At 44.6% G+C, this 13,965-nt stretch overlaps 1 protein-coding gene across 3 annotated transcripts in view; it reads left to right on the top strand.

Annotated features, from left to right (window-relative positions):
• Positions 1 to 1,192: 1,192 nt before the first annotated feature.
• HSD17B2 (hydroxysteroid 17-beta dehydrogenase 2) overlaps positions 1,193 to 13,965 on the top strand; it is a 62,102-nt gene continuing 49,329 nt past the window's right edge. For all 3 annotated transcript variants that reach the window (XM_082863047.1, XM_082863046.1, XM_082863048.1), the window contains exon 1: positions 1,193 to 1,611. In XM_082863047.1, coding sequence (XP_082719173.1) covers positions 1,200 to 1,611 — 412 coding nt within the window. In that variant the 5' untranslated portion in view covers positions 1,193 to 1,199. The remainder of the gene's footprint in view (positions 1,612 to 13,965) is intronic.

Raw genomic sequence — 13,965 nt, 5'->3', positions numbered from 1 at the left:
TTCTTAATGTAGCATACCACCTTCCCCGTCAGAAGGCAAGGAGAATTCTTACCTAGACTTCTACATCACGGCAGGGTTTGCCTTCTCCGTGGGACCCCCAGGACTGAGCAGCTGGGAAGCCACGTAGGCTGCCACCAGGAGATTTGCTTCATCCTTGGTGGGCGTGCACCATCAGGAAACCCACATGGGTGTTTGGCCCCAGCCCCAGCATGGGAGCCACTGACAAAGTGCTGAGACACCCAGCAAAGAGCCGTAACTATCCCGCATCCAGTTAAGTCATGGGTGTGGGTCTGGACCCACTACTGTCACTTAAGTAACTTATCCTCTTCCAGCCTCAGTTTTCCTCTCTGTAAAATGTGCATAATAACATCCACCTTGAAATATTTCGTGGTTCAAATGAGGCTAAAGGGAAGAAGGGCGAGTACATAATGTACAAACTGTCTTTTGCTTTTTTCCTAAGGCAGGCCGTAGAGTGGTTAGAGCATAAAGCTCTGAAACAAGGCTGCTTGTTTCCACTTCTGTGTGATCTTGGGCAAGTCTCTTAACCTCTCTGTGCCTCAGGGTGCTCACCCATAAAATTACTACAGTAACAGAACTTACTTCATAGAGACATAGTGTTCAAAGAGACTGAGCGTATTGACTGTTGAGTACCAGTGCCTGGAGCAGAGCCTGGCAGAGAATAGGGTCTCAGCTGAACATGGCCCCTGGCGCAAATCTCCCTGGCCTATCTTTCCTCTGGTGAGACCAAAGCACTTGTCATCTGCCAAGAACCTCTTCCTCTACTTCTCTATTCTCTTTCCATCTGACCCTTCAGTCTGACTCTAGTGGGGGATGGCAGGAGTCCTGCTGATGTGGGCAAAATCAGTGATGCACACACGCACCCTTGAGTCAGGAAAAGGGCTCCCAGACGGACCCACCACAGGCTCCTAAAGCAGAAGAGACTTCCTGCGAGCTAGAGGTTTTGTTATTCACTGTTCAGACAGATTGAATTCTGTCAATTATTACCCAACTGGTTATCTCTCCAGGGGTCATTAAAAAAAATGCGTGTGTTTGTTGTGGGTGAGTATGCATCTGTGTTGTGTGTGAAGTGGGCGTGCGGGGAACAGTCAAATAGGAAGTGCTCTAGTATTTACATTAAACTGCAGACTGGTTTAAATTACCCACCAGGAAATATGTGGCCGTATGAGTATGCTTAATTCATGCTCATTCAAGGTGTTCCGGGGCTGTTTTCTCCCCCTCCCTTCTTGCCTCTCCGTTCAAATAACCCAGGCTGCCTGCAGCCTGTCTTTGCCCATTTGACTCAACAGGCCCTGAGCACGGAAAGGAGAAGAGAGTCTCTGAGAATGGGCACTTTCTTCTCTGAGCCAGGATGGCTTTGCCTGACTGTCACTGCAGTGCTGGGAGGAACAATTTTTTGCAAACTCAAGAAGAACCAAGGGCAGGTGGGGAGAAAGGTGGTCTGCCTGGCGGGCCTCTGGGGAGGGGCTTGCCTGCTCAGCCTGTCCCTCTTCTGGGGCTTGATCCTCTTCTCCCTGTCATGTTTCCTCGTATATACTTACTTTTCTGGCCAAGAGTTGTTACCTGCGGATCAAAAGGCGGTGCTGATCACAGGTAAGCGGACGGCACTGCACTGCGATTCCCCCTCAGGGCGGGAACTGACACTTGCTTTGCCTTAGGGGGACTCTTTCGGATTAGTTTTAAAAAGAAAATACTTGGCATGGAGTAAATGAAAGCACATCCCCAGTGTCTTTCACTACATTGTTTCGGTTTGCTTTCTTTAGGAGGTGCACTTGACAGGCTGATGGTGAGAGGGACTGGGAAAGGGACGTGCACCTAAGCCACGAGTTTGTTAATTTCCCAGCATATATAAGAGTAAGCAAACGCCGTTTGTTTGTTTCATTGCAGCCAGGATTGTCGCCTCGGTTTTTTGAAGCTTAAACCAAATTTCGTTCTGAGATGAATGTTCAGCTGCGTTCTAGACTTGGCCTCTTATTCCCTAGGTGCGCAAAAAAGCTGTCAAATTTAGGTTATCCTTGTACTTTGCTTCGTTTTTTAAAGATCGAAGAGACTTACCTGGGCTGGAAATTTTGCAGTTTTCCCCGACTGCTGTCAAGAACCTTGTGTCTCATCTGAACCTTTGTCTTCAGATCTGTCATTGGACCGCTAATATTTACTAATTAGATCAAGCCGGCAGCGTGTCCAGGAGGCGGCTGCTTGTTGGCTGAGCTGCCAGCTTTTTCCTTCTTTTGTGTTTCTTTTTCCGCTCCAAGTGTGAGGCCAGATTAAATTCCTGGGTGTTGTAAAACTGGTTTGTTTGGTTGTGAAGTTTGATTCTGGATAGGGCTTTAATTAGGATCACCACAGTGTTATCCTAACCTAGAAAGCCCAGCCAAGGTGAGGATACCAGCTGCAGAATCATTTGCCGGGAGGTCATCACCCCACCCCACCCCGCCCCGCCCCCCACCCCCAGGCTGTGACCTGCGGGAGTGAAGGCAAACGGAGTGTGAACAGAAGCAAATCAGGCAGGTTGCCCAGTTCAATGAGAAATGGACTAGAAAGTGACTTGTCTATCTTGCCTTTGACTTTAACTCAATAGTGAAATTCTTTCTTAAAATGAGACACAAGTTGGCCCTTGCTGGGGTTGTGAAGCGCTGCAGAAATAAAGCTTCTGCGATGAAAAAAAAATAACCAAAACAGTTCAAAGGTAGAAAATTCAGCTGATCCGTGGGATGCTTATCTCTGTGAATGTCTGGTATCACCTGGAATCATGCACCCAGAAGACTGGCTGTGTTTTCCACTCTTCCACTTGAATTCTCTGGGGCTGGCTGGGTGAAAAGCTATAATAGCAGTATAAATTTTTCTGTTCTGTGTGTAGTAGCAAGTACCCATGGTCTTCAGGGTAATTCTAGGTCAAATTTATTTTTTGTACTTTTCCACTTGTACGAAAGAAGACAGAAATATTAAGCATGTTAAAAAAAATAATAGCGATGCTGTGGTTGACACTAATGGAACATGATCTCCTGGAGGTCCAAATATTCCTGGGAAATCAATTTCAGGGAGCAGCGTTTCTAAGGCTCATAGATAAGAATACTAAAGCTTAGGATAAACAGAGGCAAACTTCAAGGTAACCGAGAAAATAGGAATTATCTCTGGCTTGTTTGTCTTGTCAATGTTCTTTATCCTCTGCTTTTGAAGATGTAGGCATGCAGAAACGCACCAAATACACACCCAGTTCAGTTAGTTCACATCATCCATTGAAATGTCCTGACTTGTGTTCAGTGTCATGGAAAATGACTGATTCAGTTAGGCAATTTGAGCCCAATGACTAATCCCTCAATGAAATGCTTAACAATTAGAAAGCTTAGAATTAAGAAAGGAAAGACGTACATTAAGGCTAACTGAAATGTGCCTCTCAGGTTCTTTGTCATTTTCATGAAGAATGTCATAGATTCCACATAATTCTAGAGACCCTTTCAAGACCTTTGTACTAAGTAGGGAAATTTTAAATGACTTCATTTAGTTAGACCAAAACTCATTAAAAAATAAGTCATCGTGACTTGGAATAAACTTTGTTTCAGGTTGGCTTATGTTACAAATTGGTACACATTTTAGTGTCGGGGAATACAGAGAGAAATGTCTCAGTATACATCAAAACCATAAATATTATTCCTTTATCTGATAATTCAAGATTTGGACATTTCTCTAGAAATAATCTGAAATGTAAAAAAAGGGTAGATGCAAACCAAAATGGCACATTCACAAAGTTGTTCAACACAACCTCATTTAAAATTGTGAAATATCAAAAGCAATCAAAATGGTGACATTGTAAAATTAGAAAGAAAACAATACATGTCATTAAAAATGAAAAAAAAAACAAACCCGAAATGGTGACAAATTACGGTATATCCTCTGGATGTAACAATAGGCAACAATTAAAAATGACAACCACAGGACTGCGTTATAACATGGAAACTGAACTAAGAGAAAACACTCCGGGGATCTAGGTGTTTGGAAAAGACTGCCTCTATGTCACATGAAGAGGAAAAAGCACTGGAATGAAACAGTCTGTGAATGGTTGGATCAGAGTACCTGGATTTGTTTTTCCCTTAGAATTACTCTAATATAGTTATATTACTTATATAACAAAAATATTTAACAAAGAGATTATGTTAAGAGGGTGAAGTCCATCTTAGTGCCTAGTTAATTATGGACCCAGGTGTAAGACAATGACAAGAACAATTTCAAAAAAATCTTTTTCTTTGAGTCCCCTACTTCACTTTGCTGAGATAAAGGTCTTTTGTCTCCGAGACATATACTTATAGCAAGAAGAAGAAATAAGCAAGCACTGGGCATTTGAATATACATTTGTCCTCAAGGCCCCTGAAGCCATAGCAGCCATTCAATTTTTTAAATAACTCTAAGATTAGTGAAGAGCAGGTCCACAAGATTGCAATAGCATCTCAAGCACAATACAGTGAAAAGAATGTTGAAGTCTGACAGGCTTGGCTTTGAATCTTGCATTTGCTTTGCCTTAGGGTAGGTTCTCCAGGGGCAGGGCTTGAGATGAAGATTTGTGTGAAAGGGATTTATTAGGAAGTTCTCCAAGGAACAATGGTCCCAGAGTAAGGAAGATGGACAGGGAAGGGGAGGAGGCCAAGCCCGGGTTCAGCATCAAGAGAAGCCTGCTGAGGGTCCCATGTTGGCTTAATCCCCCGGGGCAGATCTGGAGGCACTGGTGGGTCACAGGTGAGAGCCATCCCCATTGTGGGCCAGGGAGCTGTACTCCTTATACCCTCACACCTCAATCATTAGTTAAGGGCTGTCACCCTCATCCTCTTTGGTGGTAGGAGGGGAGGCTTAAACTCCAAGCACTTCTGGCTCTCCATGCTCACTGGCTAAAAGGACCCCAGCATCCTGGGCAGCGCTTGGACAAAGTCGCAGGTGGCTGGGAGTGAAAGTGGTAAGGATTAGAGCACCAAAAAATGGTCAAGGGATCTGGGGCAGCATGACATCTGCTACATACCTCTTACTAGAAATGTGATCCCTGAAAGTATCCAGTTTTAGGCTTTTGAACTTCTGTTTTCTCCTCTGTAAACTGGAAATGATACACACACACACACACACACACTGTCTCATAGATGGAGTTAGTAGATGAGAGAGGGAGAGGAAGGGAGGAAGATAGGAGATTCTGTGTGTTGACCAGGTGGGGTTGGGGTTAGGGAGAATAAGAAGAGAACAAAACGAAAAAGGAACAGCTGACAAAGAAATAGAAAGAAGAAACATCCATTTATTCATTCAACTATTGATTGAGTCCTTGGTATGTGCCATGTATTGTCCAGAAGCAGTGGAGGAAGAAAGTTAAAGACCATGCAGTTGTTATGTTGTTAGGTGATGGGATCTGAGTTCCCAGTTGTCCTTAACCTTGGACCCACATCCCCTGGGGGTTCCTTCCTCTTCTTCCGAGGTTGTGTATTGTCATTCTCAGCCTACCCTTTGAATTTCGTAGAAGTTACACAAGTAACTTTGATTTTCCACCCTCAGGGCTTTCATCCTGGTCCCTCCAGTGTTTCTTGCCCATCTCGAAAGTTAACTACTGATTTGGCGTCTGCTGTGTGCAAGGCAGACACCTGGAGGCTTTCCTAGTCTCCTGGGACAGATACGGCCGCAGCTCACTATAGCCATGAGGTGGGGTACAGAGGGTGCCTTCAGGAGGGTTCCCAGAGTGCCATGGGTCCCAGTGTTGGGTGCAGGAGGGGCCTCATTAGGAACTGAAAAGTAGCTTTCTACAGAGAAAATGAGGTCTTCCAGGCTAACTGGTTAATCAGGTATGACACACATCCAGCCCTCATTAAAATTTGTTGAGTTGGAGAATTTTAATTGGAATTTTCAAAATTGGGTACAATGGAAGAGAGATCAGGGAGGGGAAGAAAGATATGTTTCATGTGGAAGTCTTTATCTTATGCTCCAAACAAAGTGCCTAGGTCGATGGTGACCCCCTTCTAGGACTTATTAGGTAGTCTAATTAAGGTTCTAAAATGGAATACTGTTGGCATCAGCTTGGGGTTTGGGCTCCTTTGACTTTAGTGGTAGACTATTGTAATGGATAAACATTGACAGTGGACTAGGGACTAAAGCAAATAACATCTCTGCACTCAGAGCTTTACATACTTTTTATATTTGATTCCCATAACCCTAATAACTAACATGAATGCGGAAACGGTGTCCAAAGTCCTTGAACTACTAAGCAGCAGACATGGGACTAAACCCAGATCAGACCCATTTGCCATCCAAAGCCTTTTTCCTAACCACAGTTATTATCAGTGTTATAGCTACAGTTACTAGTAGCCTATAAAGGTTTCCAGGATATAAAATGTGTCCATTCATCGGCAAGTGAGTGTTGAACATCTTTCATGTGCACAAGGCTCTGCTTGATACAGAACTTGGCAATTGATTGGATGCAAGATATGCCCATGAGAGAAGATAAAATGAAGGCACCATGGATGGGGATACCTTTGAAAAGGGTGATAACTGAGAGATGACATATGGTGAATTTGACTTTGGGTTTGAGTTTGAGGGCAGTGAGGGGGCAGTGCAGGTAAAGAGTCATTGGCGGCTGGAAATACAGACCTAGACCTTGATTAGGTTTGGAGAAGGAGGATGGAGAAACACAAGCAATATAGTGATGGTTAATACTACAAAGGAAGAGGTCATTGGTATATATTGTATGAATCAATACTGTCCTCAGTGAGTCTATAATTCAGTCGGTCCGTCAGATTTTTTTTTTTTATGAGCACATATCCTCTTTTATCATTCAGTTTGAGCTTAACCTTAGCCCTCTACAGAGAGGCATAAAAAAGGTATTGCTAACTTGGGTAATTTCGTAAAGGTTTGAACGGTGACTTTATTAGGCATTTTAGATGGCATGTTTAGGTTGGTGGGTACTCTCATGGAATGAAGTCCCCCAAATGTATCGTAAGCTGTTTGATGGCAGGGACCAGATCTTTTTTTATAACCAAGTCCCTCCTCAGTCTCTGAGCACGTTAGATCCAATACAATGTTAATGAGTGAGTGAGCCCTGAGTGAACGAACCAAGCTGGTGTAATGTCCTCCCCTTTTCGTGGTCATTGGTTAGACACAATGGGTTTGTGCCAATCTGCCCACCTGCTTAGGTACTTATCTCTGCCAGTTCTTTTTGCTGGGGTCACCTGTGTAGAAAGGGCAGAGTGACATGGCCGAGCTCTGAAGGCCCCATTGTTCTGCAGTGAATTCATTGTTGGCTTGCTCTGGACAGGGCTTTGTGATGACTTGGTTCTAAGCATCTCACCCAGGATGTGGCACGAACAGACTATCCTCTGGTCACACCCCCAGCCCCTCCCACCAGGCTGCTGAAGCTGCTCTCCCAAGGGTCACTGGTGCCCTCCTAGTTCCCAGAGCTTGGTTTCTACTCCAGCACTGCTGAACATATTTTCCTTCTTGACACGGCCTCCTTTGCCTGCTGGGATACTACATTTCCATGCTTCTCCCCCACGTCTCCATCCTTTGACCCCTCCAGGTCCTTCTTCCTACCCCTCCCACTAGGTGGCCTCTACGGCTCTGTCCTTAGCCCTCTTCAGAAGGGTTCATGGTACAAACAAGTTCTTATCTCTGAAAGTGATCAAAGATTATCCTTGCTTACCCCCTCATGGCCAAAGCTGCCTTTTCCATTTGTTTATGTCAGTCTGTGAACCTTGATTACCCCACAGATTTTGGCATCCCCTATTTATGCTCCTAAAGATGAACCCTTCCCAGATGCTATTCCTTTGCTTATACCTTCCAGCATTGGGGTTCAATGCTGAGCCTCAGAGTTGGGGATTACACTAGATCGTAGGGTGTCAATATGTATCTGCTAGGACATGGTGTGGGCAAAGGTTCTGAAGCAAGACCGGAGATATCAGGTTAATGGGTAGATGGTTCAGATAGTTCCATTTTGCTGAAACAAATGGAGATAAACAGACACCTGGGGATGACACACGTCAGTAAATCCAGGGGCCAAAGAGGACAAGACAGGGGCAAGGTAAGCAGGGAGCATGAGGAAGTCTTGGGCAGAGACAGAGTGGAATGGAGAAACATGTCTATCTTGGATGATACAGGGACCCCTGGGTCTGTCCCATTCACCACTGTCACAAAGTGGCATCTCCTCTTTAACATGGAATTCACTACATGCAGCACCCTGTGTTCCCTGACCCCCACCCCCTTGCCCACTAGTCTGCATCATGAGATCCTTCCTCTGTGCTCAGAACTGCCATCTCCCATGGGTTTCATGCCATAAACAGGACATTGAAAAGATACATATACTGCTCGCCAGGCAGGGTCTGGTCACATGCAAGGGGTCTCCCTTGGCCTGACTCATTTGTAACAAGCCCGATGTGATACTGGGTGGAAAAAGTAATGAGGAGGAAAGAACATCTCATCTGCCACTTTGGCATTTACACAAGCTACGGAAAAACCTCATCTCCACCATGAAAAGGTACTGAAAAACAATTCTAAAATTCAAAAACAGAAGCCATTAGGAGCCTTGAATGCCCTTTGTGTGCAGAGGACTCAAGGTCCAGGAACTGGGCCAGATGAATTTTAATTTGAAACAGTCAGTGGCCAGCACGGTCTTAGGTTGAATAGAACCCAAATTCCACTTTTATGGATCAAAGGCTTTGATAGGGCAGTTGAAACACTGGAAAGGGATCTGGATTTCATTGAATTCTATTTTCTAAAGACTCACATCTACCGAGGTCCTGTGGCCTGTAGAGTCAAACCAAACCTGGGCATCATTAAGGAGAGGAATAGAAACAAAACCAAAACTATGTTCCTCTCTTGAAACAACGCATGTGCATCTAAGTGCAGGTCTGGTCACTGTCATTCAGGGTGGGCAGTAGGTTGCAGTGGTTAACACCAGACACTTAGGACAATGACAGATATGGCTACCAGCTCCTGCCTTGCCACTTACTAGCTTTCTGACCTAGGGCAAATTAATTAACCTGTCTGAACCTCAGTTTCCTTATCTGTAAAATGGAGATAATCATAGTAATGATCTCACTGGGATTGTTGCCAGTATGGAAAGAAATAACACCCATAAAGGGCTATGTGTAGATGGTAACTCTCATTCTTAGCCAAACAGGGCAGCATGAGGGTGGTGACCACATAGTCAAAGGATGAGGTTGCGGAAAGAGTCCTCCAACTCTGGAAAGAGAAGAATGAACATGATTGCAATAGGCTCTGGAATATGAGATGGAGGGAATCACCTCCTTAGGATCCTCCCACCCAATACCAACACCTTTTCCCACTTAAAGTTTCAGAGAAGATTCTAGAAGCCACAGAAAGTGGGTGTTCACATACAGATAGCAAACTGATAAGTCATCCTAGGGAAATATCATTGTAGGGACAATGGTGTAGGGGCTGGGGTTCCACTGCATCCTGTTCCCCAGGGAGGGTCTGGTCACATGCAAGGGGCCCCTGACCTGACTCATTTGTATCAAGCCCATTGTGATACTGGGTGGAAAAAATCATGAGGAGGAAAGAACATCTCATTCTGCCACTTTGGCATTTACACAAGCTATGGATAAATTTTATTTCCACCAGCCATCTCCCAATGCCTGAATGACCTTTTCAGGATCACCCATTTAATCCAGTGGGGTTACCCCTGTAATGGAAAACTCATTACCTTCTCAGGGAAATCATTTCACTTTTATCCAATGCTAATCATTGTCAATATTTTCTTTATAATGAGCCAAAATACGCCTCCCTGAAATATCCAAGAGTGCACTCAGTTCTGCCCTTGGAAGTCACATAATCTAATTAAACCACTCTTTTGCACGGTAGCCCTTGAAAAATGCGAAGACTGCATCATATCATAGCCAAATCTGCTTTGAACTAAATCTTCTCATTCGTTTTATCATTCCTCCCATGACCTGGTTTCCAGAACTTTCACCAGTCTACTAAGTCTCCTCTGGACCATTTCCAATTTCTTGACATTCCTTTGAGATGTCAACTCATTTTTAACATCAGGTACCATCTCGGTATGAGCAATACACACCAGACTGGAACTAATGCGGTGAAATTAAATCAGTATACATGCAAGGTTCTTCTTGGACGTTGTTGCTTTGTTTGGTGGGGTCAATCCACAACTCCCTTTTTAATATCCCCAGCTGAGTTCTGAACTAATAGACATAGGCAAGTGGAAATCAAGATGTCAGCTTTATTCCCGATAGAAGCCTTGGAGAAGGTGTCTTAGATGTGTAGGACTAATGGTGCACCCAGTCAAGGCAGGTTGAAAAGACTCAAGCCTTGCCCACAAGGTAGGGCTTGGGTTGGACAGCTAGGCTATCACAGCCTAATTGCACAGGTGTTTTGCAGGCAGGGCGATGCCGAGGAGGAGAGGAGAGTTTCCATGTGACACTGTGCCCTCTTGAGTTTTCTGCTCTATTTCCCAGTCCTGATCATTTGCCCTGAACTGTCCTTTTGGTTCTTCTGTTAGAGAGAGAAAAGGCCTTTGCATCCAGTGAAACGGTCTTGTACAGTTCTTTCTGTCAAAATCACCAATCAGATGCTTTGCTCCACCTCCCGAGGGGGAGGGAGGAGTGAGAGACAGAGGAGGTCCAGTGTCACACTGATAGATATCCCTCTATACTGAAGGAAGCATAGACAGTGAGGAAGAAGTGTTCGCCCTAATATTAGGCTCAGAAAGCGGCTCTCTGGATGGAGGATGCTGTGTCTAAACTGTGGCTTATGTGATAGAGGTCCAGGGAGGTTTGACTACAAACTTAAATGGGGTCAACAGTGGGCAATTTGCCCACAACCTACAGCCCCCACCCATCTCAACACACACCCACATACACACACAATATCTAAAAGAAGGTATTAGACCACCGACTAGCTCTGGGCCCTTGAACAAGTTGCTTCACCTCTCTGAGGTTAGTTTTCCTCCTGTGGAAAAAGGGAATCGTGATGGATACCTCTTCTCAGGATTAAATAAGATTACAAATATATATGTACGCTACATGGCACATAGTAGATGCTTCCTGAAATATAATAACTTTTACCCTTCCCCATCTTGTCTGGTTTAGTAATCCCCTTGGCAAAGGAGATATAAGCGAAATAGGAGTTTGGTAATTCTGCCTCCTGTACCACTCATGAACACCACCTCATTGGCCTCCATTCTGCTTGCTCCTTTGTTCTTGTGATTTATGACCATCACTTGAAAGACAAGCCTTCTTTCTGTGGTTAACTCATTTCTGCAGGCCTCAGACTCATCTAGGTTTTCACTTACAGATGCTTTTCTTACATGGGTAGGGCTTCTCCCGTGTCAGGACCCTTAGTTCTGTGCTGTACCTACCTATGGCTCTTGCCCTTTTAAGCCCTGGCGTCATCTGAGAGCTCCCTATGTGGTCACTCTAGCCTCTTGACTTTTCTCCCATGATTCTTCTCAGTCTTGATCCTTTTCTCTGCGTTGTCTTTCTGCCTCTCCTCTTAGAGAGAGAGTCTTTGGAGGGCATTGGATCAGGAGCCCTTGCTCTGGGTATAGTGCTCAGCTGCTGTCTCTCCTCCTGAGTCTCCACCTCTATATGAGAATCCTAGGCTGGGGGCGAGGGGTGCCGAGAGTGAAGAGGATGTGGGATTGACTTGAGCTGCGATGGGAAACACAACTGGTCATTGTCTTCACGTTTCCAATCACCACTTGTCAACGGCCCCCTGAGCACACTTGACATACAATGGGGAGCAAAGACAGACAAGGTCTCTGCCCTCATGAAGCTTAATTCCAGTGGAGAAAAACATAATACAAACCAACCAATAAATAGATAAAATAATCCCAGCATGGCAAGACTTTGATGGCATGGGTAGTGACTTCACTGTACTGCTCAGAGCCACCTGGTATTGGAGGCTTCCTGTGTGTTAGAAACTGCGTCAGGCACTGTGATTAGCATTCTCCATGCCTAATTTCAGTCAGTTTTCACAATGCCTCATAAGATAATTTTTTTAATATATGCAAAGCTTTAAATATATGAAAGTAGGGTAAATATTCACAACGTGCCCAATACCCATATTCTAAAATCATGATGGAGAGATCGATGAGATCATATCTATCATTAATCCCATTCAAAAATGAAGAACTTGAGGCTTTCAAGGGATTATACAACTTAGGTCATATAACAAAATAAGTAAGTGGCAGTGCTATAATTTAAATGCAAGTATTCTATCCTTCTTTTAGTTCAAGCAGATGATAGAGTAGTGCAGACAGGGGAATGGCAGATGTGCCTCTTCTGGGGGAAAGGGATAAGGATGGTCAAATGTTTCAGACCTGCTAAGCTGTCTCAAGCATCTCTGGCTTCCACATTCAGGCCTAGGGTGTGATGGTAAAGCAGACGCTCAGCAATGGAAGGAGAGGTGTATCACCCAGCAAGGCTCACCTTAGCAGCTCCAGAAAACCTTGAGGACTGAACAAGCAGGGACTTCCCTGGGGTTTCTCTCCAACAGTAGGGTTGTTATGTTTCCCATGAGAAGCCGTTAATGCCCCCTGCAAGGTGACTTCTCATAGGGAGTCAGTTCCTATTTTCCAAATATTCCCAGCTGTGCCCTGGGGCTGTCACTTGGCTACCTCTAGGTTATTACTTCAAACCTACCTTGGGTACTGTTGAGTTTTGTGAAGTTTTCGGTAGTGTGCAAAGGGGATTAGAATCTATTCATTCATTATTTCACCAATAATTATTGGGCACTCTGTGCTGGGTACTGGGAATACAGGGACAAATAGCATGCATTCATTACACTGAATAAACTTACAGTGTAGCTGGGGGGATAGATAAGAAACAGGACACTACAAGGCAATGCAACATGTGAGTGTTCAGAGAAGGGAGAAGAAGTAAGAGGAGATAAGACCCCCTAGGAGTCTGGGGCAGAGGCCAGGAGTTTGGAGAGCAGCAGCTGATTGGAGGGACCTTATGATGGGAGAATCAGAGGACTTGCTAGCTCATTGGGTCTAGGTAGAGAAGAGGAGACAGCCACTGCACATTAGACTTTCCCTACTATAACCCTCAGCAAAGCTCTTGGTGATTTCTTTGGACAGTCTATCTTGCTAGATGGACGGTGAGCTCCACGAGGGCAGGCAATATGTAAAGCGTGGTGGCCACGACAAGCTCAAGGAATGAATTCATGAACAAATGAATGTAGACCATGATTCTGAGGCACTGAGAATGATTCTTCCTCCTAAGAGAAACAATAGATTCTGAGAGGCTGAGGGGAAAGAACTGACTTTGAAGAAAAGATAAAGCCTTTTGTTTGAGACACTTCAAATCTGAGGTGCCAAGGTTGTACCCAGGTGCAGTGTCCAGATGAATTCGAAAAGTGAGGCTAAAATCAAGAAGGAGCCCAAGACTGGAGATACAATCAGGTTAGTCTTCCACATGGGTAGGATAAATAAAGCTCTGAAAGCTAAAACAATGCCTGAGAGAAGAGTGTAGATAGAGATTAGAACAGGGAACTGGGCAGTGAAGGCCACCCAAATCTATAGAAGAGGAGGTAGAAGGTAGATCTGAATGGTGTAGAAGGTAGATCCAAGGAAGAGGAAAGTTCCAGTGAGGAAAGTTATAAACAACTTCCGGTATGGAGGACAGATTGAGTGGGATGACAAGATACCTCTGGATTCAGTTCTCTGGGGAAACTGATTAGAGAGATTTCAGGAAAGGGTATAAGAAGGAGCCCCAATGCAAGGACAGTGAGGGGATGGTGTTGGTGAGCAACTCTGAAGTTTTGAGAACACTGGTGGAAAAAGGAAGGAGCAAGATGGGAGATTAGCTCTAGGGAATAGTAAGATCAAAAGAACTTTTGGAGAGGGAGAAATTTGGGGCAGTGGTTTTGGAGCCCCAAAAGAAAGGACTCAATGAAGAAGACATTGAAAGTGCAACAAAGATTGTGGTAATTGATGAAGTGGGAGGCTCTTGC

This window comes from Leucopleurus acutus, assembly GCF_964270905.1.
Source record: "Leucopleurus acutus genome assembly, chromosome: 20".
Lineage (NCBI taxonomy): Eukaryota > Metazoa > Chordata > Mammalia > Artiodactyla > Delphinidae > Leucopleurus > Leucopleurus acutus.
Note: the sequence above shows the minus strand (reverse complement) of the source record. Positions and strands in the feature narration are given on the sequence as shown.